Consider the following 24175-nt stretch of genomic DNA (forward strand, 5'->3'; position numbering starts at 1 on the left):
TTTTAAATTGAATAAGCAGGTGAGTGCAGTAGTTCAGTCCTGTTTTTTTCAGCTAAGACAGCTAGCCAGGATAAAGCCATACCTTCCGGCTGACGTCTTCGAGCGTATCATCCACCTTTTTCTTACTTGCAGATTGGACTACTGCAATTCATTGTATTATGGCCTAGATCATGCCACCATCCATCGCCTTCAGATGGTTCAAAATGCTGCTGCTCGCCTGCTAACCGGTACTAAACGGAGAGAGCATATAACCCCAATTTTAGCCTCTTTACACTGGCTCCCTGTCCCCTACAGGATCCAATTTAAACTCTTACTTTTTGTTTTTAAGTCACTACTTGTCTGAGCTCCTCTCTGCCTATGCTCCAGGAAAACCCACGAGATCTAGTTCAAAACTATTGTTGTCCATTCCACGGACTAACCTCAAATCTCGTGGTGATAGATCCTTCTCTGTGGCAGGTCCCAGACTTTGGAATAGTCTCCCCTTTAATATTAGATCTGCTCAAACTCTCGAGCAATTTAAATCTTTACTAAAGACACACTTTTACGCTCTGGCTTTTAACACATTATGACCCAAGCATTTTGGATTTATCTGAATTAGTTAGTATTGTTTCAATTCTTCTATTCTATTGTTTCTATTGTTATTATTGTACTGAATTAGTTAGTATTGTTTCAATTCTTCTATTCTATTGTTTCTATTGTTATTATTGTATTACACTGTAGTTTTTAATTTTATTGTTATTGTTAAGCACTTTGTGCAGCATCGGCTGTTGGAAATGTGCTATATAAATAAATCTGACCTTGACCTTGACCTTGACCTAGTGCTGTACTTTTCCTAGTGAAATGTCTTCTCTACTACGCAGTGCCTGTCTTAACCCCTTGCTGAACTTTGTGCAACATTCCTCCTTCTTCACCTTCCACCACTTAATCCTTGCCTCTGCCTTCATTTACTTCCTCTTCTTAACATTCTCCCCTAACAACACCTTAGGTCTTCTATCCTTTCCAGATTACTTCCTCTGTGTAAGATGTAGTCCACCTCTGTGCACCTCTGTTTTCTTGAACCAGTCCGAGTAGTGCACTTGGTGGCTCCACCGTGGCTTGTTCTGCCAGGTAAAGGTAAAAAAATAAAAAAAGATGTTAAAGCTTCACTTTCAGAGATGGAAAAGATGTGATTTGGTGCTGTATAAATAAAACGGAATTGAATTAAACTAAGATTAGATTCAAAATGTAAAGTTTGATAACTAATTTTCCAAAACATGAGGAAAAATATTAAATGATTTCTAAGCTGCTACATGTCACAGCATGTCATGCTTGCATGCAAAGCATAATCTGCATCTCATAACAGCTTTTTGTAGCTCTATCGCGATATTTCTATGGCACTTCCTCTTTACTGATCTCTATTTTTAAGGATGGATTTAAACGACATGCTGCCAAGAGCAGTTGCAGTTCAGCCTCATTTCCTGTGGGAGGTGGTTGAGAGCAGAGATCTGTTCCCTTCAGAGAACAGAGTTTGTTTCTGTTCAGACAAAGCGAAACTAAACGAGAGTCACTGAGAGAGTGAAATGGCACAGCACAAAAATCTAATGGACAAGGAAAAATTCTGCTGTTCAATCTGCTTGGATTTACTGACGGATCCGGTGACCATTCCCTGTGGACACAGCTACTGCATGAACTGTATTAAAACTCAATGGGATTCGGAGGATACAAAGCAAATCCACAGCTGCCCCCAGTGTAGGCAGACTTTCACACCAAGGCCTTCGCTGGTGAAGAGCACCATGTTAGCAGATTTAGTGGCTGAGCTGAAGAAGATTGGGCTCCAAGCTGCTCCTTCTGATCACAGTTATGCTGAACCTGAAGATGTGGCCTGTGATTTCTGCACTGGAGTAAAACTGAAAGCCATGAAGTCTTGTTTAATCTGTCTGGCGTCTTACTGTGAGAAACACCTCCAGCCACACTATGATTCGCTTACATTCAAGAAACACAAGCTGGTGGAGCCGTCCAAGAAGCTCCAGGACAACATCTGCTCTCGTCATGATGAGGTGATGAAGATTTATTGCCGTACTGATCATCAGAGCATCTGTTATCTCTGCTCAATGGATGAACATAAAGGCCACAACACGATCTCAGCTGCAGCAGAAAGGACTGAGAGGCAGAAGGAGCTCGAGGTGAGTCAAGAAAATATCCAGCAGAGAATCCAGGACAGAGAAAAAGATGTGAAACTCCTTCAACACGAGGTGGAGGCCATCAGTCAGTCTGCTGATAAAGCAGTGGAGGACAGTGAGAAGCTCTTCACTGAGCTGATCTGCCTCATCCAGAAAAGCTGCTCTGATGTGAAGCAGCAGATCAGATCCCAGCAGGAAACTGAAGTGAGTCGAGTCAAAGAGCTTCAGGAGAAGCTGGAGGTGGAGATCACTGAGCTGAAGAGGAAAGACACTGAGCTGAAAGCGCTCTTAAACACAGAGGATCACAACCAATTTCTACAAAATTATCTCTCACTGTCAGCACTCACTGAGTCAACAGAATCATCCAGTATCAATATCCGTCCTCTGGGGTACTTTGAAGTGGTGACAACAGCTGTGTCAGAGGTCAGAGATAGTCTGCAGCACATTCTGAGAGAGAAATGCACAGACATCTCACTGATAGTCACTGAAGTGGATGTTTTACTCTCAGATCCACAAGCAGAGCCAAAGAGGAGAGCTGGATTCTTAAAATTATCACATGAAATCACACTGGATCCAAACACAGCGAACACATGGCTGCTATTATCAGAGAGGAACAGAAAAACGACAGCAATGAATAATCAACAGCCCTATTCTGATCATCCAGACAGATTCACTGATTACTGGCAGGTTCTGAGCACCGATAGACTGACTGGTCGTCGTTACTGGGAAGTTGAATGGAGAGGAGGAGTTCATGTAGCAGTTGCATACAAGAATATCAACAGAGCGGGGATGGGGAATGAATGTGGATTTGGAGGAAATGCAAGATCTTGGGCATTGAAATGTTCCCAAAACAGTTATACATTTTGGCACAACAACATCCAAACCCCCATCTCAGGTCCTCAGTCCTCCAGAATAGGAGTGTACCTGGACCACTGTGCAGGTATTCTGTCTTTCTACAGCATCTCTGAAACCATGACCCTCCTCCACAGAGTGCAGACCACATTCACTCAGCCGCTCCATGCTGGACTTCGACTTAATGGTTGGTGTGTTTTTGGAGCCTATGCCAAGTTCTGTGAACTCAAACATTTATAGTCTTTCATATTCAAGTGGGTTTAAATCTGGATTCGAAATACATTGATAACAATTCATATTCGTATTGATGCCTTTATATGTTTTTGTCTTCCAGTTTATGATGTTAACTTAATGAAGACATCAGCAGAGCTGCCTCATTACAGATGTTGCTCTCGTTAATTTGTACATGTGCGAAGAAATCTATGATACATTTGCATGTATCTGTAGGGCAAACTGAGTGTTTTTGTTGTTTTCTAAATTGACAAACAAAATATAAAACTTATCATTATTGAATAGATCATTTGTTGTATGTAATGTGTGAAAATAAATGTTTTTCATACATAACAAATTATTTATTTATTTATTTATTTATTTTTTAAAAAGGTGTTTTTGATCATTTTTAATTATGGTGAAAACATACTGCATATGTGGATCATCCCTATGCAAGAAGCTGTTTTAAGTTGATGATGAGGTGACTCATCTAGTGATGCTGTGTGATATTGCAAACTTTGGTATCAGTCCAATACCAAGTAAATACACGGCCGTGATTGCCGATACCAATACAGATACTTTAAACCTATAAAGTAGGTTAAAATCAGTGGATTTTTATCCACTGATCAGTTTGCAAATCATCATCACTTTCCTAAATAAAACACATTTTAATGATCATAAAATGTCTGTGATTTTTACTTTTGTTCATAGGACAAAAGTAAAAATCACAGTAAAAAAAAAACCAAACAGTAAAAACATACCTTCCAGCTTTTCTTGTATTTGTTTCTTTTTAGACGAGGAAAATAAATTTCCTCGTCTTTAAAGCACTTTAGCTATTGTTGGTTTGAATGTGCAACGTGGTGTATATGCCCACAGTTTCAACTTTTTAGTTCAGGTTATTATAGCAATTAAGCAGTACACACTTTGTCAAACAATAAGTCTGACTTAATCAAATCACCTGAATCCTATTATTTACAAAGATACTTCTGTCCTTTATCAATCATTATATGACATTTTAATTAAGAATTAAAAAAAAAATCATCTGTCCACTTTCCACTGCTCTTTTATTTTAATTTGCATTTCACATAATTTTATTTTACTGTGCTCCAACCCATTTCAGAGTGTGATATTTTCATTTAACACAGCTACTTTTTTCCAAATTGGAAAAAAGTAGCTTTATTTATATATTAAGCTTTTTTACACTGCAGTATTACATAAAGTATCATTTTCTACAATAATATGTAAATCATGTGACAGAAAACTATCATCATTAAATATCATCACTAGTATAAAACTATTTTTTCATATGAAAATGCAAAACAATTTGCAGATCCACCTTACGTAGAGATAATGGTTTTGTTTTGTTAAAAAGGTATACCAATATAATGACTAAAATTTACTAAATGAGCTTCATGTTTTATTAACTAGGACTTGAATGAAGTTATTGAGCCCATAATTCTTCAGGAAACTGCCAATAAGCCAGCTCATAGACCTGTAGAACAGCTGCCCCCTGCTGGCCATTACACAAATAAAATACAGATTAAATACATTTGGTCTAGCTCACCGCACCACCACTGTGTCATAGCCGGCACAAACATAAATAAAACTGACAAATCCTTTTAATCTTTGTCTAAATGTTCCTTTCACTCTATGTTTGTCTGAAGCTCGTGCTGCTGGTGAAGTTTTGCTTGAAGTGAAAAACAAGAGCAGACTGAGTCAGGCGGATGGAGTTAGTGCTTTATTATCACCGTAAAGCCTTTTTTAATCATGACATGGGAACATCAATCACTGAAACATATTTACAGCTCAACATCAGCGATCCTGTCGTGTTTACTTCGTCTGTAAAGTGCAGCTCTGTCAACACGAGCCTTTCACTTGGTTACAGCAAAAACAAGAAAGCAACATCTCACCCCCACGTGTCCCAAAAAACTAAAATAAAAATAAAATCATCTTCAGTAACTGTTGATTTCGGCTTTTTAGAAACATCTCCACTACTTTAACCTCCCACAAACGGAGAGGTGTGTCTGTGGCCTCTTTCATCCCTACATGAAGAACATGAAACTTAAACCCCCCCACAAATAATCATCGTGAATCACTCTGGAAATGAAATGCAAGTTAATGAATAAATGTGCGATGAACATAAAAGGCCCCAAACAACGACCCACATATGCATGCCTGGTAAATATTAAGACATTAGAAGAAACGGACTCAGCAGGCAATGTGAAAGAAGATGGAGTCTGTTTTTTATGACACACAGGTGGTTATTGGTTTTTCAACACTGTATCAGAGGAGCTTAAAGTCTAGTGTTTTTCTTTTATGAACACAGAAAGCCATGTTCTCCTTTCAGTTTGAGGGAACTTGAGGGAAATTTGTGCTTTTCTCCCTTTTATTTATTTATTTATTTTAACAGACCTCCAACTTTGCAAATGTCAGACCAGCAATTCACACCCGGAACAGCCCCGAGAGAGGAGAGAAAAGCATCTTTGGCTCACTGAGGTGGCCTTAAATCTTCACGGTTAATTGGTACGAGAGCTCATTAACAAGTGTTACTGTCATGCAAACTCTGCTTTCATTTACATGGGCTCCGACCCTTACAGCACGCTAACACACACATACAAACACTGCATACGAACAGCTTGAAATGCTGGAATACTGGACTGATTATGGCATGATTATGGCTTCACTAATAAATACCCAAGAAAAAAAAAAAATCTAAATTCAGAATTTTTCCAAGTCTGTTTTAAATAGAATTTTTTTTTCTGGTTTAAATCAAATTTTCATATTTATGTTCATACTGGTTGTGTTTTTGCTGTAAAATCTGTACAAAAGTACACTCCAATATTTAACACGAGCAAATACGAGGTTCCTGCATGTTAAGATTCAAATGGGCATCCTCCAAAGATGAAGTCTTTTTAGTGCACAAAACAAATTTATTCATGCTGTTGAGGACTGTGGATTTAGCACTTCCTCTATCTTAAGCAGATACCTTTAGTAACCAGTACGATGAGTTCATGTGGCCGTGTTAACGTCATCACGAGTCACCATGTAAACTTAGCTCCCAGCTGACTTCCTCACACTCAGCTGATTTTTTTTTTTAAGTTAAAATAACTTCTTCATATTTAATGAAGCCATGAAAATTTTTACCTTCGTTCTACAGACCCTTACAGAATCTTACAGACTCTTTAAGTAAACTGAAATTTGTGGCTTCTTTAATTAGTCCAAGACCAAGACTTGAAAATAAAAATAAAGGTGGATTTTTCCTTTAATATTGGCACCTGAAAGTCGATGAAGTAGACCTTAGATCCATCTGGAGCTCAGCTTTGAACCAAAAGGAACAAAAGTTAAGTTGTATTCATGATAAGTAAAACGACAGGTGTAATTTAAGTGGTCTAAATTTTCTCAGCAGGTAACAATCACAACATAGGTCTCTAATGTCAGGGAGTCAAATCCAAAGGTGTCTGAATACAAAAACTAAAAAAGCAAAACAAATCAAACAAAACCCACCATCCTTCAAACTTTCAACCATCAAATATAAGCACAAAGTGAGTGCAGGTAGTTGAACGTATGCTGACTTTTTATCTTTAAAGGCAGTGGTCAAGTCAAACGTACACGTTTTTCTTCTATCCTGTAGTGCCATTTATCAAATAGATCATTTTGGTGTATAATCCGTCATTTCTTGACTATAATGTAACTAATGTGAACTCACTTTGTGGTGCTCAAAGCAGCAATCTTCACTGTCAGCGAGCAAAGACCAAATCATGCAAAGACAAGAAAGTCTGAAAACTTACAGGATGAATTTTTCCCTTTGAACCTTTCATTCAGCTGCTGCTTTCAGGTACTATCAGTAAAAGCTCAAGCACACTTAAGGCCAAATATTTTTCATTTTTGCATTTGGTCTATACCAGGGGTGTCAAACATATAATCTAAGGGGCTGAATCGGCCCACTGGATGGCTTACGAAATTTGAATTTTTAATCGGGAGGTTTTGAGTTCCGCATCTCTAAAGTTAATCTATTATAATTATTATCTATTATCTGCTATTCAAACTTTCTGTTTCCAAAGTGCAGCCAATCAGAAGAAAGCTGGCTTTTGTTAATGGTTTCTGAAAGAGTGAGGCAGGCCCTGTCAGTGGAGGATTAAACCACTGTAGGAGGAATATGCAAGGTAACTAAGTAAGATTAAAGTGATATTTGTGGGAAAAATACACCAAAAAACCCCAAAACAGACCAAAACTGACCATTATTCTCATTAAAGTGTAGCTTTGAATATATCTATAGGTGAGGCATGCCAGAAAAAGAAACCAATAGCTACAGTGAAACGCTTAATCCAGGTCCAGCATAAGAGAAATAAAGATGATTCTGAACCGTGAATCACAACTCAAGTCCAAGATTAAAAACATGGAGCTGCAGTGGACTGTAAGATGTCCCTTTAGTGGGTTGATTTAAACTTTACTTAACAGTTATATTAACATTACTGTCAATTGATTAGCATTAAGGGTCTAACTGTTGTTTACATATGTCTGTTTCCATAAAAAGAAAAATATACTTAACGTTATAAAGAATATACGTTTTCCACCCCTGGTCTAAACAGTGTCTGAACAATCGAGCCACATTTTTCTGCAGCTAAATAACATCTAACAATATTAATAAATTGAACACGGTGTTGGAAAAACAGCTGGTTAGCAGTTACTAAAAATTAATTTTCTATTTATCAATTAATTGACTAATCAGTGAAGACCTACTGTGATGTGCTGAAATGAAGCCAGTGGAAGGAAGGAAGGAAGGAAGGAAGGAATCCTTAAATGACCTTTTCAAAATAAGACTCAGGCTCTCTTTCTATCTTCTGTTTGTGTTTCAGATCATCAGCTGACCTCTTTCTTTTTTTCTTTTTCTTTTTTTTTAAATCAACAACACTGATGGAGAAAGTGGATGAGGTGTCCTGTTGCCCTCTGGGACCTTCATCACGGGTAAAAAAACCATCACTTCCTCTCAAAGTGCACTCATGCAAGAGCCGGTACCGACAGACCCAGGTTCAATATTCTTCTCACATTTTGTTTTACGTCTTCCATATTTTTGTTAGCTCTTCTTATAAAATAAACATAAAAACAGAAACTTAGAGGTTAATCTATATTCATGTCTCTTCTTGAAAGTGGAGCCGGTATAAAAGCAGCATTTTTTTTTCCTTTGTTTGTTTTTGTTTTTTTAAACACAGAATAAAACACGAGTCCTGGATGAGGCGTTTCCTCACCTACTTCCCTCCCTTTTACAGTGAGGGTGCGTTAGATATATCCTCCATTTTAGAGTGACAGGCCTCCATCACAAGCTTCAGAGTCCTGCACAGAGGAAGCACATGTTTTTCAGTTCCAGGCAGTCCGGGCGGGCGGATAGGTGGGCGAGTGGTGTTCCCCTCCTCTGATTCCTGAGCTGTGGTCTCGATTTTACCAGCTGGGACTCGCCTGGGAGGTAAAACATGCATCCTCTGAGTGTCGTTAAGCTTCAGACTCACCCTTCTTCTTCCCCTCCTCTCCAGCGTCACTGTCCTCTGACTGGCTGTTGCTAAGCACTAGGAACTGTCCGTCAGAGCCAGGCGGGTTGGCCGGGCGACTTGATGCAGCGATCAAGCGGCTCTGCTCCTCCAGATCCTGAAAGTCAGTCAAGAGAAGAAGAGTGAACTTTTTCTTGCGCGTGGTGTTGTTTTCAGCATTTGGTGGCAGATGGAGCTTTTAATGGGGCGAGTGTAAGACCTGGACTAAGAATGTGTGGAAAAAGACTTGAAAGACCTTCAAAAAAAGCACAGTGAACTATAAAGATGACATCTGACAACCGCCACAGTACCCTTAATGACAAATTTATGTGGTTTGACGACCAATACAAAAGAACCACTTGAAGGGTAACACCGAGGGGTAAAGAGTTAAAATTGGCTCCATGGATGCAAACTACAAAAGAAAAAAAATGGTGGCTGAGATTTTTGCACAGCAGTGTAAAACATAATGTTTTCATTCATTTAAGTCAGACAAAGCAAAAATGTCTTTAAGTGATGAACCCCAAAGTCCAACAAACTCACAGACTATTCAATTAAAGTGGTGATGATGGGGTCATAGGCCATGTTTACATTGTATTACAGACTAAAAACACCCCCTGGCTGCTCGGCATACTCTGCACATTCGTTATAACACGGGAATAGTGCAAGGTTTGTGTTGAAAGGTAAAAAAAAAATCACCTTCTCGATCTGTCTTTGCTTGCTCAGTTCCTCCTTCTGTTTCTCTTTGGCCTTATCCTCCTCCTTTTTCTTCTCCACCGCTTTACGGTCCTGCATCACAAGAGCAACAATAAGAAAACAAGCGTAAACATCCACAGCAACACATGAATGACCCCCGGTTACAGTCTTTACCATCTCCGAGTGCAAGGCGATCTGCTTGGCCAGACCGATGCTGTCACAGATCTGAAAAGCATGAAGAAGACAGACGATCAGACAGTAAGAAGGATGTGTTACACCGCCAGCCAAACAGATAAACGGACACACAACCTTCTCTCCATCGTTGTTGGATTCAAAGATGTAGCACATGGCTCGGCTGTCGCTCCGCCCGCTTGCCGACTGCAGAACAAAACCAAACAGCCTCTTGTTGTCCTGATGGGACAAACACTGCACCACAGTGGAGAGAGGGAACTGCAGCGAGACACAGCAGGATGCCAGTTAGCAAAGACAAAAGTGACACAACTCAAATCTTAGAAACAAGACAAAACTGGAGAAACTGCGGTCACCGTACCCTGAGTCGCGTCACTTGTGTCTGAGGATCAATTAGCCTGAAAAATAAAAGACCTATTTTAATATAAGAGGATAATTGCAATTTTTTTCAAGCTGGCATTTTATTTTATCTTTTCTTGAATGTGGTTCCCGTGGCTCATGCTTGCTTTGCAAAAAGAAGTTAGTCACACAACAAACATCGGCTTCATCCAACACGCTCATAATGATCACTGCAGTTCCTACTTGAGGCAGTCGCAGGTGACCAGCAGGTGGGACTCGGTCATCCTGAAGATGTTGTGGATGGCTCTGGCAGCCAGGATCTGCCTCATGGTCTCAGAGATGACATCCACTGACTCGGCAGTCTTCACCTCCATGGAGCCCAGGAAGCGAACGATAAAGAGCTGGTGGAGGATCGAGTCTACGCAGCACAAAAACCAGAAAAAACAAAACATACTTCATGTATGGCTGTGGTTCCACTCGAGTTGTGTAAAAGCTGATTCTTTGGTGGTTTAAATGTACTTTTTTAATAATTAAATCACTTTAAATTATTTTAAACTGGTTGTAATTATGGATAATAATGGAAATAATAAAACCCATTATAATCTAAATAAATACGCAGTTTAAACCTTTTTTCTACATGAGTTATTATCCAGAATCCCAGTTATAACATTAACATGACCTCTGCATAGTCATAAATGTCATTTAGAAGATAAAGACGTACGTAAATAAATAAATAAACATTGATAAAATAGTCGAGACAGACAGACACGAGTACCTTCACTGTCTTCTGCTGTGCTCTCTCCTGACTCCCCAAATGGATTACTTCTCCTGCAGAGAAGCACATAAACACACAAAACAGTCATATTTTCATAGCTTCAGATATATCTGTCTTCACATTATTAGTTTAGTTAGCTTGCTTTTTGTTCTGTCATTGCATGCTTCACAGACCATGTAAACAGTAGATATAGGCAGAGCTGCTTGAACTCTAATGTTCACAAGCACTGTCTGCAGCACATGCAGCACAGAACCTTCAAATCTGAGCAGATGGTGCTGCGCAGTCAGGCGGTATCGCCTCGTTATGATGCCGGCTAGTTTGTGAAACACATGCTGGAAATTTAAACAGTGATTCATCATTTTCCCTGACAGACACGTACCTGCTGGACTGCGGTGCTGTTTTGCTTTGTCCTGAGTTCTCCTCACTGACGGGGGAAATTATGTCAAACTGGATGGGTGTTTCTGGGGCAACCAGTGCATCCAGTGAGAGCACAGAAAGAGCGGGCGATGGCTCGGAGCCCACAGAGCTGATGCTGCTCGCTCGACCCGTTCGCCCCTTACTGGATGGGAGACAAAGAGAGAGAGAGCGAGAGAGGGAGGGAGAGAAAGAGGATGATGACAGGGCTCCATAATGAAATCTGGACCACCTGCGGCCCTACTTCAATAAATAATGGAAGCCGACAGCAGGTTGTGAGGGTGTTGGTAATCATTACTCTCACCTAAACCTAATTTTGAAAAAATCGGAACCCCCAAACAGAGAGGACAGGTAGAAATACCCAGTCTAAAACTCAAACTAGTTTGACAACCCACTCACCCACACACACTCCTACCTGGTTGGTCTCATGCTCTCGTGTCTCTGCTGAAAGGACGGTGATGGTGTCACGGCTTCAAGAGCGGATTGGTTCACTCTGGCTGCAAGCTCCTGCCAACAAGAAGTAACTAGGAATTACTGAGATCATCTGGTTTCTAATAGAGAGGTTTTTGCTTCTGTACGTGCCATGCTGCTGTGATTTATTACTGAAGCCTGCTTGAAGTCTAGAAATTGTGCACTGGCGTACTGTCGCACAATTACAAAAACCTTGTGGGAAGACAGATATTAGATCAGATCTTCATTACCAGTACCTTGTGCCAAATAGTCAAATCAAAGTAGTTTCCTCAGAAAATCTATAATTTCCCATGCAAAGAGTTTAAGGTCTTCTGCACCATCTCACAATATTGATGCTGATATTTTACAACACATACTTCCCTGGCTAGACTACAACTAAAATAGCTGCCAAAGGTATACAACAGTGAACGGTAAGCAACATGAAGGTCGATAGAAGAAGGAAGCAGACACAAACCTCTGCATTTTCACTCAGGTAGATCCTCCTTGAGATGTTGTTGATGGTGGAGATCCACTAGTGGAGAGAGACAACATCAGAAAACAGCAGCAAACTCAAAGGAGGCTTCATAAAGTTAGAGTATTTTACCTCCTCGCATTCCTTCCTGCTCTCCGCCTGCAGCGTCACCACTCTGACATAATAAAGAGAAGAAAATGATTTTTATTTTGACCTAAGAATTACAAAAAAAGGGGCGGGGCGGAGCACATATGAGAAGAGAACTATAAAAAAGGACCTCTCACTTTTTCCCATCAAAGGAAGTGACCTGAAAGCAGAATCGGCGGTCATCACAGTCAACTGCCATGACGGAGGAGTTGTCAAGGTCTGTGACCAGCCCGCCCGCCACCTCTCCCCGGCCCTGTTGCATCAGGTTTCCACCCTGTGTAAAGAAGTACTGTCGCTCCCAGGATGATGACACTAGCCCAGTCTTACTGTGAGACAGCAAAGACACAAAAAGGATTTCACAGTGTTTACAGTCAGGGATCAAACCACCAACCTTCCAATTAGCAGATGACCCCCTCTACCTCCTGAGCTACAGTCACCCCAATAAGAGATGCACAATGTAAAAACTGTTCTGGGTCTGTGGGTGAAACAGGATTAAAGCTCACTAAGAAATAAAACACTGAAGTCGTCCTGTGGCTTACTTCCGGATGTACAGGTAGCCCTGCTTCCTGGTCAGGTTGCGACTCACAGGTGAGTGGGCGGGGTCGGGGTCACATGGTGCATAAAGGGCGTCACAAGCCCTCTCCATCTCCTGGATGGTCTGTTGCATCTGCCCCACCTCCTCCTCCATTTCCCGGCGTACACTATACATACATTCACATGTTCATTGTCACTCATTGCTAAAATCTTCCTGTCTCCACAATTAATTAACAGTTTGGGGATGAAGGAGTTCTTACTTCTGGACACTGGTTCCTATAGTTCCCAGGAACTCTTCCCACTGCTGGGTGAGATTTTCTGACCCCAGCTTAAAGAAACTGATCTGAGGAGAACAAAAACAGGTTGGTCACTTCAGAGCTGACTTCAAATAAATGTGATTTCACACTGTTTTGGTATTAAATCTCCTTTGCAGAAACTCTGTCTCCCCCTTCTGGCAGTAAAGGCAAACCATGTTTGTTCTTGCCCTCATTCACTGGCTGTGGATGACATCAGTTTTCAGAATTCCTAACTGAGTGAAGTTACCTGGAAGTGTGTGTGTGGTCGTCACAATAAGAGCTCACTCCTTAGTGCTTCCTTTGTTACCTCCTTTAGCAAAGGATACACTGAACCATTCTTCGTGAAAGTTAAGGAAACAAAATGAGTACCTATACCACACGTAAAATGCACTTTCTTTTAGTCCATATTTGGGGCATTTTAGTTTAAGACCCACATCAACAACATCAACCATCAGATTAAAAAGTCTGACTCTAAGAGCACCACAATCTTTTCCTTTTCTTTAAATTTTCCTTCATATCCTTCTCTGAGCTCACAGCGTTTTCCATCGAGTTTCTTTCTTGTTATAAACTATTCTTGGATGCTTCCCACGTGTCTTAGACTACTTGACCTTTGTTGCTACAGGTCCTCCCCTATTCAAGCCTGATTACAATGTGTCACCACTAATGCGCATGTGTGTGTGAATATCACCTGACATGAAACTGTGTGCCTGCACTGATAGTGCAAAAACTTCAATGAAATCAAACTTCATTTCTTCACATAAAAGTTCAGCAGTCAGGCTTAAAATGTCTGTCAGAATTGTTTTGCAGGATTACCAAAGAATTTCAAAGCTGTTTCCAAAATTCCCAGAATCAAGCAGGGGGATTAACATTTTGCCAAGTTAAAGATTTGATGTGTATTTCACACTGTTCTGGCTTTTCGTGGGGGAAAAGAATTTCGGACCTGAGTCAGATATGGAATCCAGTTAACGTTTGGTTAAGACCTAATGTTGGATTTTTGAGGTGCACTAGTCCCATCTCTCTCTCATCACCCCCAACCGGTTGCAGCAGATGGCTGCCCCTTCCTGAGCCTGATTTTCCTGAAGTTTATATATGTGAACTGAATTACTCTGCAGTAAAGGCGTGCACACCTGTGCCTGCATGTATCCCAGCAGTGGCTCCAGCAGAGCTGTCTTCTTCTTGTACTGCAGAGTGTTCAGTGAGCAGAAGTAGTGCATCATTGTCTGGTGTTGTTTCTTGCGGGAGGTGTAGACATCCTCCACCACCTCCGCCCGTAACTGCAACACACGAGACTCTTATTTCAGTAAAAAGCCAGATAACATTATCCACTCGCATAATATCATTTGGTCTTGATAATCATCTAGGAAGCTGCTGCTTTGAGGAATGTGAAACTTGATGAGAGACTTTTTAAAACAACCCAACCCCATCTATCATTGCAGCTGCATTTCCACACAGTCATCACTTCCTGTAACTTTAATTAAAAAAATACTACTGAGGAGTTTTTGCTGTTATTTTTTTAAATATAGCAGATTCTGTAAAATTATTTTTATAGAAACCAAAATAGAGACCAAAAATGACAGATTTGCTGGTATGACCAAAAATTACTAATTTAATGAATAAACTTCAGTGATTTGGAAGTTTGAGGGAAAACAGAGGAAGCATTTAGGTCTTTCAGTTCCAAGTTCATACTAATATGTCTTTTTGACAAAGCACAATGAGTGTGCTGAACATGCAAAATATGAAAATTATCCACAGACTCCTGCAGCTGTATTTAAATCATAAAAGCAGCTTCTTCTTATCAGCTCAGCCAACCAATCTAAACAAAGCTGCTAAGCTTCTATCCATCTAACTGTGGATGTTTTTACAGTTAAATAGAAAACTTTCCAGACTATGATTTACCATTTACGGACATGTAAAATAAAACCATTACCACGAAAGTCAATGTATAGTTTGAGGTATGAAGTCATGAATGGTAAACCTAAAAGCTGTTACCTTGTCGTTCTCCCTCCTTTTGGATAAGCGACTGTATCTGTTAATCGCCACGTCATGATCTGCACACAGAGACACAGAAAAGATTTTTAATAGTAAAATATATCTTGCCCTCTTAATAGTTAGAAAACTTGAAACTGCCTGAAATGCACACTAAAAATACCTAAACAAACTAAATTTCACAATTGCAAGTAATTTAGCTTCTATTTCTACCATTTCAATAATTTTTCTTTTATATATGGGCCTAAAATTTAAGATCTAAAGTTAAGTATTTACTAGATCACAAAAGATTTAAATGAAAGCTGAGATGAAAGCACTGTGATATACAGAGTTCAACTTTTTTCCCCTCCAGAGGGCCATGCTGCCAAGATCAAATGGAAACATGGTTAAAGGTTAAATGAAAGTACTAAATGTTAAATGAACATTTATATAAGTCTTGTTAACTGTATGATATGAACTGCTGTATTGCCTGAATTAAACAGCAGTAAAGTCTCACTACAGTGACTGCCCAAGAATTATACTGCCTCTTACGCTAATTTTCAAACACCGCGGGTCAGAAACAGATGGCTTTATATTGCACATGTGTGATTTATCTAGACATAAAGTATATGTAGTATAAAAGTACTGAACCACACCTCTAAATGTTTGAATTCAGGAATTTTCTGTCCAATTTCCACAGATGTATAAAATCAAACTGTCTTTATAAACATTCGTGAAAGAATGGGTCATTCTAAAGAGCTCACTGCATTTGAGCATAGCAGTTTAATAGGAGCCATCTTGGCAACAAGTCAATTTATGAAATTTCTTCCGTCCTAGATATGCTATTATCAGCTGTAAGTGGTATTATTACAAACAGGAAGTGTTTAAACCACAGCAAATTCGTCACAATGTGGCAGACCACATAAAGTTACAGAGCGAGGTCGGCATGTGCTAAAAGGTAGAGCACGTAAAAGTCCCCATCACTCTGCAGAGATCCCAAACGTCTTTGTTATTAATATCAGCACAAAAACTGCCAGAGGCTTCATGGGAAGGGCTTTCATGACTGGAGGTGCAATGCAAGCGTAATGTGTAGGCAATAAAGTGCAGAGGTGTGGACTCGAGTCACATGACTTGGACTCGAGTCAGACTCGAGTCATTAATTTTATGACTTTAGACTTGACTTGAAAAAATGTTCTAAGACTTGTGACTTGACTTGGACTTTTACACCAATGACTTGGGACTTGAATTGGACTTGAACCGGTTTACTTGAAAAGACTTGATATTTTACCCCAAATATAAAATTTAACACGCATATTATAGAGATTGAAAATGTGACGTCATTCACGGGTAGAACCGCAAAGGATTCTGGGAACTCGTGGCAAGAGGTACTAGCGCACGCAGGCTTTCAATTGAAATCACAGCGATAAAAAGAAACACAAAAATGTCAATGACAGCCACGGGAAGCCGACGGGTAAAGAGATCGGTTGTTATCGGATTACGTCGTTGAAGAGAAATTGTTCGAGCCATGTTTCCGAAGTAACAAAGACGCGACGGATGGCCTGGATTGCAGCCATTCAAAGATCAAATATAACGTCCCAGAACACTCCAGCTCACAGGTTAGTCTGCTCCAAGCATTTACACGAAGGTCAGAGTTTTTTAGTAGTTAATACGTCATTTTTCTTAACATAATTGGTGATATAGGTTACAAGCAAGTCTGGCGCTGAACAGAAATTGTCGCGCTATGCTCCTTTGTTTATTGTATTTATTGTGCATAAATAGTGAATTGTCCTGACACAATATTGCGTTTCGCTTCTGTTATTATGGTACATTGACAAAAACATATACTTTTATTCACAGGATAAAACAGTTGTTTTGTATCACTAATTGCCCAGTACGATTACAGCATACAATATTATTGTCACTGCTACATTTCTGTGATGCTACCAGAAATTATTTCCACTACTAATTAATTACCGTTGAGCTCAAAGGTCCTATTAATAAACGGTTAACGAATGTGTATTTATGATGACGATTTGTGAGACTGGTAAACTTATGATACGTACGATGGTCTTTCGTTCTACACGGTGCATTTCAAGGTCCTGCACCCATCCGTCGGTAAACTGTACCTGGGCTTGTTGCAGTGACCTGAAGTTACTAAACTTCATGAGTGTATGCACTCACTCCAAGAACCGTATGATTATAAATATGCATATAAATATGCTAAGATGAGATAGCTGACTTCATCTAACTAGCAAATGTTGTCCAGGCTACGTTGGTGATACAGTTTTTTTTAATGTGTATGATATTTTTGTCATGTGGTTTTAAAGCCGGTCCTACAACCGCATCCAAGAATAACATGCAGCTTATCTCAGAACTGTCGGTGAAAATTATTCTTGGAGCTAGGTTTAATTGAGCTGCATTTTAAAGAGGTGCAATTTCACAATTTGTGTATATTTTCTAAGTTCACTATTTTGTCATGTGTTGAGAAAAACACAGATTTTAAAATTACATGGTCTAATATTTACATTTAGCATATAACTGCAACATTATTTTTTCGTTGTTTTTTTTTTTTTAAAGACTCGAAAGGACTTGAAATTCAAAATTTCAGACTTGTGACTTGACTCGGACTTTTACACCAGTGACTTGAGACTCGACTCTGACTTGCCTGACATTACTTGAGACTTGACTTGAGACTTGAGGATAAAGACTTGAGACTTACTTGAGACTTGCAAAACAATGACTTGGTCCCACCTCTGATAAAGTGCACTGACTGTAGTTTATGAGGTACAGCTTACCATCACTGGCTATTTGGAAGACTTCTTTAAGAGTAAGGATCTCTGGAGAGACAAAAAAAACTCACATTAGAGAGCAAAGTGCATCTGTTTATGTAGCAAGAGCTGCTGCTTCAGATTAATTCTACTACCATAAATATTAAATATTAATATTGAAAGTAAACAACTAACATAGCAATGCAGAAAATAATTTACATTATGTGTCACTGTTGATGGCAAACTAGTAAACTGAAAATTGTCATTATACATTATTAACGTCTCTAAAACAGTTTCAAAACTGGGTGAAAGAGCTTAAAGTGTTTTCTACCCTTCAGGTCTCGCTCTTTAAACTGAGTGATGGGGAACATCATGGCATCAGCAAGTTGTGTGGACAAGACAGCATGACAGGAGCTGAGCTAGAAAGAGGAAGAGAAGGAGGAAGTTAAAATCCTAACCATGAATCAGATGAACAAACACAAATATAACACAAGTTTTTCTTATTCTTTTTATTTTGCACCAAATTTGCCTGTTTGGGACATCAAAACATGCAAACCTAACTCACTTCATCTATGACTTTTGCAAACTGTTGCAGAGTAGAACTCATCACCTCATCATCACCCCCGAGAGGAAAACGCTGCAAACAACAGCAACAATAAGGAAACATTACACAGCTGAGATTAACACATAGATTTCTGGATGTTATTAAAACCGCTAATATTTTCTATTATGGTAAAGAAAAAATCTGAATAATGCTGATCCAAAGCTGTTTCTAGAAGACGGGAATGGCCAGACTAAATTTCACAGAGGTGTGGTAAAGGCAGATGTGTGTGAAGTAACAGATAAGAGGCTCGTTGTTACAGTATTACGGTTAGGGTGATAAGTATAATGGATGGTATTACAAGGCTGACATTTAGTATTTTATTGCCCTTTTTTAAGGGTCTATTGGTATAACGAAGATAGGCTGTTATAACAGCAAGGCCTGTGGCTTGTGTGATAAGACTGGGAAGCCACACCAAGCAGTGCCAAAACCTGCAGTTCTCCCAATTGACCACTTAAAGCTGGCTCCAAAAATGTTTTTCAGAGCAGTGACTTCCAAAAAAGCAGAGCATTCTTAGGGAAATGGGGGTAGCTTAAAAGAAATCTCACAAGTGAAACTATGGCAGAATTAAGAAAACTTTTAGAAAACTCAACTCAACTCAAGAGACGAGATTCTGAGACCGCCCAAGTGGAAGCCTTTCGCCACTTGCCTACAACCTAGAAATTCTGTCCATAAAAATTATGAAAAGAATCAGTGACAAAGGGTAGCCCTGGCAGAGTCCAACGCCCACCAGGAATGAGTCTGACTTATTGCTGGCTATGCGGACCAAGCTCTTGCAACGGTTGTATAAGGATCGAATGGCCTGTAGCAGTGGGCCAGACAGCTTCTGGAGTATTTTGAATTGCATGAATCCTCCTTAATTTCCAAAAATCAGTCAAATAGTGAGGCACCGCTGGGAACTAAAAACAGTCCAAATTCTTTCAACTCCCAAACGATTCTCCAGAGAAGTGACTCCAATTAGGGCTGTGCGATATGACCAAAATCTCATATCCTGATATCGTCCGATAACGATATAAATCACAAAAATGTAACATTTTCTGTAAATTCTGTGAATCTCGGGCAGCTCGTCTTGCGGGAAGTGTTTCCAGCTGCGCATCATGTAGCTGGAGTCGAGTGTTTTAACCGATGCATGAAACGATACATTTTTAGACATAAGTTGTAAAGGCCGCCGTTTTCTTTGTGAGTATTTATTACACGGCGTGCTGCGGGGAAAAGCCTGTTCTGACGTTTGAGTCTAAGGTTTATTTTTTAGCACCTGGTGGCTCTTTTTTACTTCTCATCCGTAAATAATCTGCTCTTTCACGTGATTCAGTTTATTTTGAAAAGTCTCAACAGGATCTTGAGCTTTATTGTGAAAGGTTTATGTGGAACATAAACAAGCGGACACGCGATGCTGTTACCGTCGTTGTTGCTAACGACAACGCATAAAAACAGGCGCTTGTCCGTCCGTAGTGTGGTTATATTAAATATAAGAGAAAGAGAGAACTTTAAGAAATTAATATAGCCACTACAGTGACCATCAAAACGATGAAAAAATATTGCCTTAAACAGTTTATTTTGTGACACCACGAAATGAAACGATAGACGTTTTTTTATCGTCATCCGATGTATATCGTTATATCGAACAGCCCTAACTCCAATCATTGTCTAATGCTGATTTTTATCCTTACTACCAGTTGTCTTCTATGCTTTGTATGGTGAGTTTGGGTTTTAAAAAGGCGCTCACAAATAAAATGTATTATTATAAAACAGGATTGATGAAGTTTAGCCAAGTTAGAAGTTAATAGTGAGGTATCTCAGCCAAGTCAAACTTCCCCCAAGGGAATGTGTGAAACAATCCATGCACAACACAAAGTTAGTCATTTATATATTGCCGGCTGGCTATGAAAAAATCCTGATCCTAAGCTTAATGTCCACAGAGAGATCTCAGTTGGTTCAAGGGTGATTCATTTGTGAAGCTTTCAGATATTTAGTGTCCAGCACTTCTTTGTAATAATAATAAAAATAATAAAATAATCTAGTGTTTGAGTGTGTACACTTGTGCTGTGGTTGGGACAAATATGGCATTTCCTACCTGTTTGTCATATTCTTTCAGCAGTCTGGAGGTCAGGTGTGTTGCAGCACTCAGCTCATTCTGGAAGACAAATCCGCAGCACTAAGAGCTGGACACACACTATCCAAACAGCAGCACATTATTGATTTTGTGTTTTTGTGAGTGAGTGTATGTGTGTGTACCTGTGCATCATAAATCCTCTGCATGGCCTGATACAGTTGTGTGCAGTAGTTGGAGATGGCTGCAGTGTCCTCCTCAAAAACTCCCAGCAGAGACCGTGTCTGCAAACAAAAACCATCAAAAACAAACAAACATCATGCAGCTGATTTAACTACATGATCCGTTTGTGAAACCATACTCAGCTTACTTGCCCCCAGAAAATTTCCTATGCGAGTGCCAAAAACTTCACCCGCATACATTTCTGCAAATCAAACACCTGCACGCACTACTGCTGCTCTCAAGGTGTGTCTTAACATCCTGCTGGTCCCTGTCTTTTTCAAGGCATTACTCACTGTGAGAAATAAATCACACTCTCAGGCTGTTTTCCTGAAAGCTGAATGGTTGCAACCTGTTGTGTGATTATCCTGAATGTATTTCACCTTGCTGTAAATCAGATTTTACTGCTGCGGTAACCTGGTTTCTCTCCAGCTCCCACTGTTAAATTACAAATATAACAGAGCTGACGCCTAATGTACACCGAGAGAGTTAATAAGAGACTGGAGTGGATGAAGCATAAATCATTAGTTATATAGACTAAAAGATTTTGCAAAGACTCCAGAGTCATACCAGCTTGAAAAGTTCCCACCCGACCCTGATAGAGTCAGCTGATTTTTTTCTACTCTATAACTTTAACATATCTAATAAGGTCATGCAAAACTTTATCTTCGTATTATGAATATGTCTGAGTTTCAGTCCATCAGAGTACAGGCATTTGTCAAAATTAGTTTCCCTTATTTTAATGCTCTTATAATTTCTTAGAAACATGAGATAGCCACATTACATTTTCAGGGTTGAAAAAACGGTTATGCAAATTCTTTTCGCTCTTGCAAATGATTTTTGTGCTTGAGAGCAGCAAGAATGTCCCTGTGCTTTGAGAGCTGATACCCAGATTATTCTGACAGTTAACGTAAGTAAATCCTGGGTATGTGCAGCTTCAAACCAAGTAAGTTTATACACTTTGACCACACCTCAATCCGTGATGTCACAGCAGGTGTTATTCCTAAAATTTTCAGGAAACAACATCACTGCTCGAGTTGTTTTTCTGTCCATCTGCAGCAGTGCGGTTGAAGCTTTGGGCACGGTGTGACACCAACAGAAATACAACACTGGTGTTTGACCAGATAACCATTACTGGGGAAGAGGGAGGAATGATTAGCTTAGTGGCTACGGAAGTTGCAGGTTAACCGTTAATTTATGTGCAAACCAGCACTAACTCTGACATTTTAGGATCTGGCAGCTTGGCGAAAGCTTCCATCACCTGATCCATAAAGCAGTCAGTTTATGATCCCACTGCATAGCTGAAGTATCCCGCTTGAGAAGCTGTGGTTAGCTGTGCCGTTAGCGATTAGCACCATTCCGATGGATGTTGGCAAACAGTCTACAAAGACAGTTAGCCTAGCTATAGACGTGGCTAGAATTAGCTTTTAGCTGAAGCCCTCGGGGAGTAGAGCTGTTACCTGCGGGCTGTCCTCCAGCGTCTCCTCTATCGGTAGCTTCTCTATCCCGGGCATAGCTGCTGCAGGCGTGTTGATAATCTCTGAGAAACGCAAGACAAACACACAACAAATCGGTCCGACAACTCCCACTCAGGATTTCTGGGCTACACGGATTCACAACACCCCAAAACAGCTCCTCCCGGTTCCACATGCCACGCCCTCTACGGGGTTTTGGATTGGATAGAAGAAAATGAAGCCAATGTGATTGGCTTATTTTTTAAAGGAATATTCGCCATTTTGGCTCTAACCATCAGTTCAGTGATACAGGGATAGCGCGTACACGTTAGAGCCGTAATGGCAACTACTTCGGCGAGTTTCCTGTTGAAATATTTTTTAATCTTATTCAGAAATTTACTGACGCCACATTTTGTACAATATTTTAAAAACGCGTTTTTTACGAATAGTATTTTTGTAACAGATATTTAAATTTTGAAATGTTCAACTTTCCAAAATTATTACCACAAACCATATAAAATGACCATGTTTACAAATATAATTGTTTGTTGAGAAATGATGATGATGATGATGATAATGATGATGAGCAGAATAATAAATCTTCTTTTAGCTGCTTTTTTTTAGCGGTTGCTACTGTGGATCATCTGCCTCCATCTGATCCTATCCTGGACATCTTCAACCTTCTGCAGGTCCTCCATAACTACATCCATGAATCTTCTCTGTGCTCCTTCTCCTTTCCTCCAGCCTGGCACCTCTGTATTCAACATCCTTTGTCCAATATATCCACTGTCCCTCCGCTGCACATATCAAAACTCTCTTAGCCTTGCATCTCTAACTTTGTTTCCAAAACACTCTGCGTTGTCCCTCTCATACAATACTCATTCCTAAGCATGTCCATCCTGTTCACCCCCAATGAAAATCTTAACACCTGCAGGTCCTCCTCCTGTTTTTTTGTCAGTGCCACCATCTCCAAACCGTACATCATCGCAGGTCTTATTACCTTCAAACCATTCACTTTTGATGCTATCTTTCTGCCACAAATCACCCCAGACACTTGTCTCCACCTACTCCATGCTTGTCTTCTTCACCTCTTATGTGCAGTCTCCATACTATGGACAGTTGACCCCAGATATTTAGACTTATCCAACTTCACTACTTCTGGTCCTTGTGGCCTCACTGTTAAACCTTTCTCCCTCTCATTCATACTCATGTAGTCTGTCTCCACTGCTCCAGGCTCTCTTCCAACCTCTCCATACTCTCAGAATGACATCTGCAAACCTCATAGTCCAGGGAGACTCCTACCTACATCTTCTGTTGACCACTGTGATCACCATTGCAAACATCAGTGGCCTCAGAGCTAGACATCACGCTACCTCAGCAGTCATCTGGACCAATCTTTGCACTCTTCATTCTCTTCATAGCTCCTCACCTCCTCACTAATCCTCTGCAATTCCCGATCCACTAACTTTCAGCCAACACGTCCTCTCCTCCCTCTCGTTTTCTTCATTTATCAGGTCCTCAGAGTACTCCTTCCATCCTCTCAACACATTCTCTTCACTTGTAGTACATTTCCATTCTATTCTTGATTAATCCTTTCCAGCTTGATTTCACTTCCTAGCCAATCAATACAAGTTATTTCTCCTTCCTCAGTGTCCAGCCTCAGATTTCACTTACTATAAACCTTTAGAGCAGGGGTGTCACCACTTGTGTCCCACGTCACCTCTATTTGCAGCCCATATATTGAAGTGAAGAAATATAATGCAGTTTGGCCCTTGAAGTAACTTTTTTGTTAGGGAGGATTTGTTTTAGTGTTTTGATTGGCATGTTAAAATAAGTTATTTAGAAAGCAAATAATTATTTAATATAAAGGCAATATGAGCAGAGAGTACAAACATGTTGAGGGATTGGCTGTGTTAGTTCAGTGAGAGAGTTAAACAATTTTAACTAGTAGCCAAAAACTAATTTGTACACTTATGTCTGCATTTTTATTTTGTTATATGCAAACAAAATTATAGCAAAGAGGAAAGAGAGTAGCAATTTGTTTATTTGGTAGTTCAATGAAAGGC

General features: G+C 39.9%; 2 protein-coding genes across 3 annotated transcripts; one reads left to right on the forward strand and one right to left on the reverse strand.

The window, feature by feature from the left end:
- Nucleotides 1-1456: 1456 nt before the first annotated feature.
- Nucleotides 1457-3629, forward strand: LOC309706736 (tripartite motif-containing protein 16-like). Its single transcript, XM_082533515.1, has one exon. It carries the CDS (start codon nucleotides 1560-1562, stop codon nucleotides 3249-3251), a length of 1692 nt encoding a protein of 563 aa, XP_082389641.1. The 5' UTR covers nucleotides 1457-1559; the 3' UTR covers nucleotides 3252-3629.
- A 1315-nt stretch (nucleotides 3630-4944) lies between these two features.
- Nucleotides 4945-22327, reverse strand: appl1 (adaptor protein, phosphotyrosine interaction, PH domain and leucine zipper containing 1). 2 transcript variants are annotated; one of them, XM_082534286.1, is made up of 23 exons: nucleotides 22116-22327; nucleotides 20622-20720; nucleotides 20461-20520; nucleotides 18351-18422; nucleotides 18117-18204; nucleotides 17813-17854; nucleotides 15042-15100; nucleotides 14180-14326; nucleotides 13017-13099; nucleotides 12762-12923; nucleotides 12360-12548; nucleotides 12208-12250; nucleotides 12079-12135; nucleotides 11569-11660; nucleotides 11119-11298; nucleotides 10740-10792; nucleotides 10208-10382; nucleotides 9987-10023; nucleotides 9746-9886; nucleotides 9611-9661; nucleotides 9440-9529; nucleotides 8726-8861; nucleotides 4945-8552 (listed from the first exon to the last, which is right to left on the reverse strand). In XM_082534286.1, exons 1-23 carry the CDS (start codon nucleotides 22167-22169, stop codon nucleotides 8545-8547), a joined length of 2118 nt encoding a protein of 705 aa, XP_082390412.1. In that variant the 5' UTR covers nucleotides 22170-22327; the 3' UTR covers nucleotides 4945-8544. The 2 variants fall into 2 exon arrangements, with proteins under 2 accessions (XP_082390412.1, XP_082390411.1); XM_082534285.1 differs by having other exon boundaries at nucleotides 4945-8861.
- Nucleotides 22328-24175: the final 1848 nt, after the last annotated feature.

Source organism: Aulonocara stuartgranti (assembly GCF_965226115.1).
Source record: "Aulonocara stuartgranti genome assembly, chromosome: 5".
In the NCBI taxonomy this organism is placed as follows: Eukaryota; Metazoa; Chordata; class Actinopteri; order Cichliformes; family Cichlidae; genus Aulonocara; species Aulonocara stuartgranti.

Bases quoted from the DNA above. Each gene is read 5' to 3' on its own strand.
- LOC309706736 (XM_082533515.1), top strand. From the start codon at position 1,560: ATGGCACAGCACAAAAATCTAATGGACAAGGAAAAATTCTGCTGTTCA.
- appl1 (XM_082534285.1), bottom strand. From the start codon at position 22,169: ATGCCCGGGATAGAGAAGCTACCGATAGAGGAGACGCTGGAGGACAGC. The intron at 20,721-22,115 runs GTAACAGCTCTA...TTTTGTTTGCAG, and splicing joins CGCTGGAGGACAGCCCGCAG to ACACGGTCTCTGCTGGGAGT. The intron at 12,251-12,359 runs GTGAGAGGTCCT...TTATTATGTCAG, and splicing joins ACTTCCTTTGATGGGAAAAA to AGTGGTGACGCTGCAGGCGG.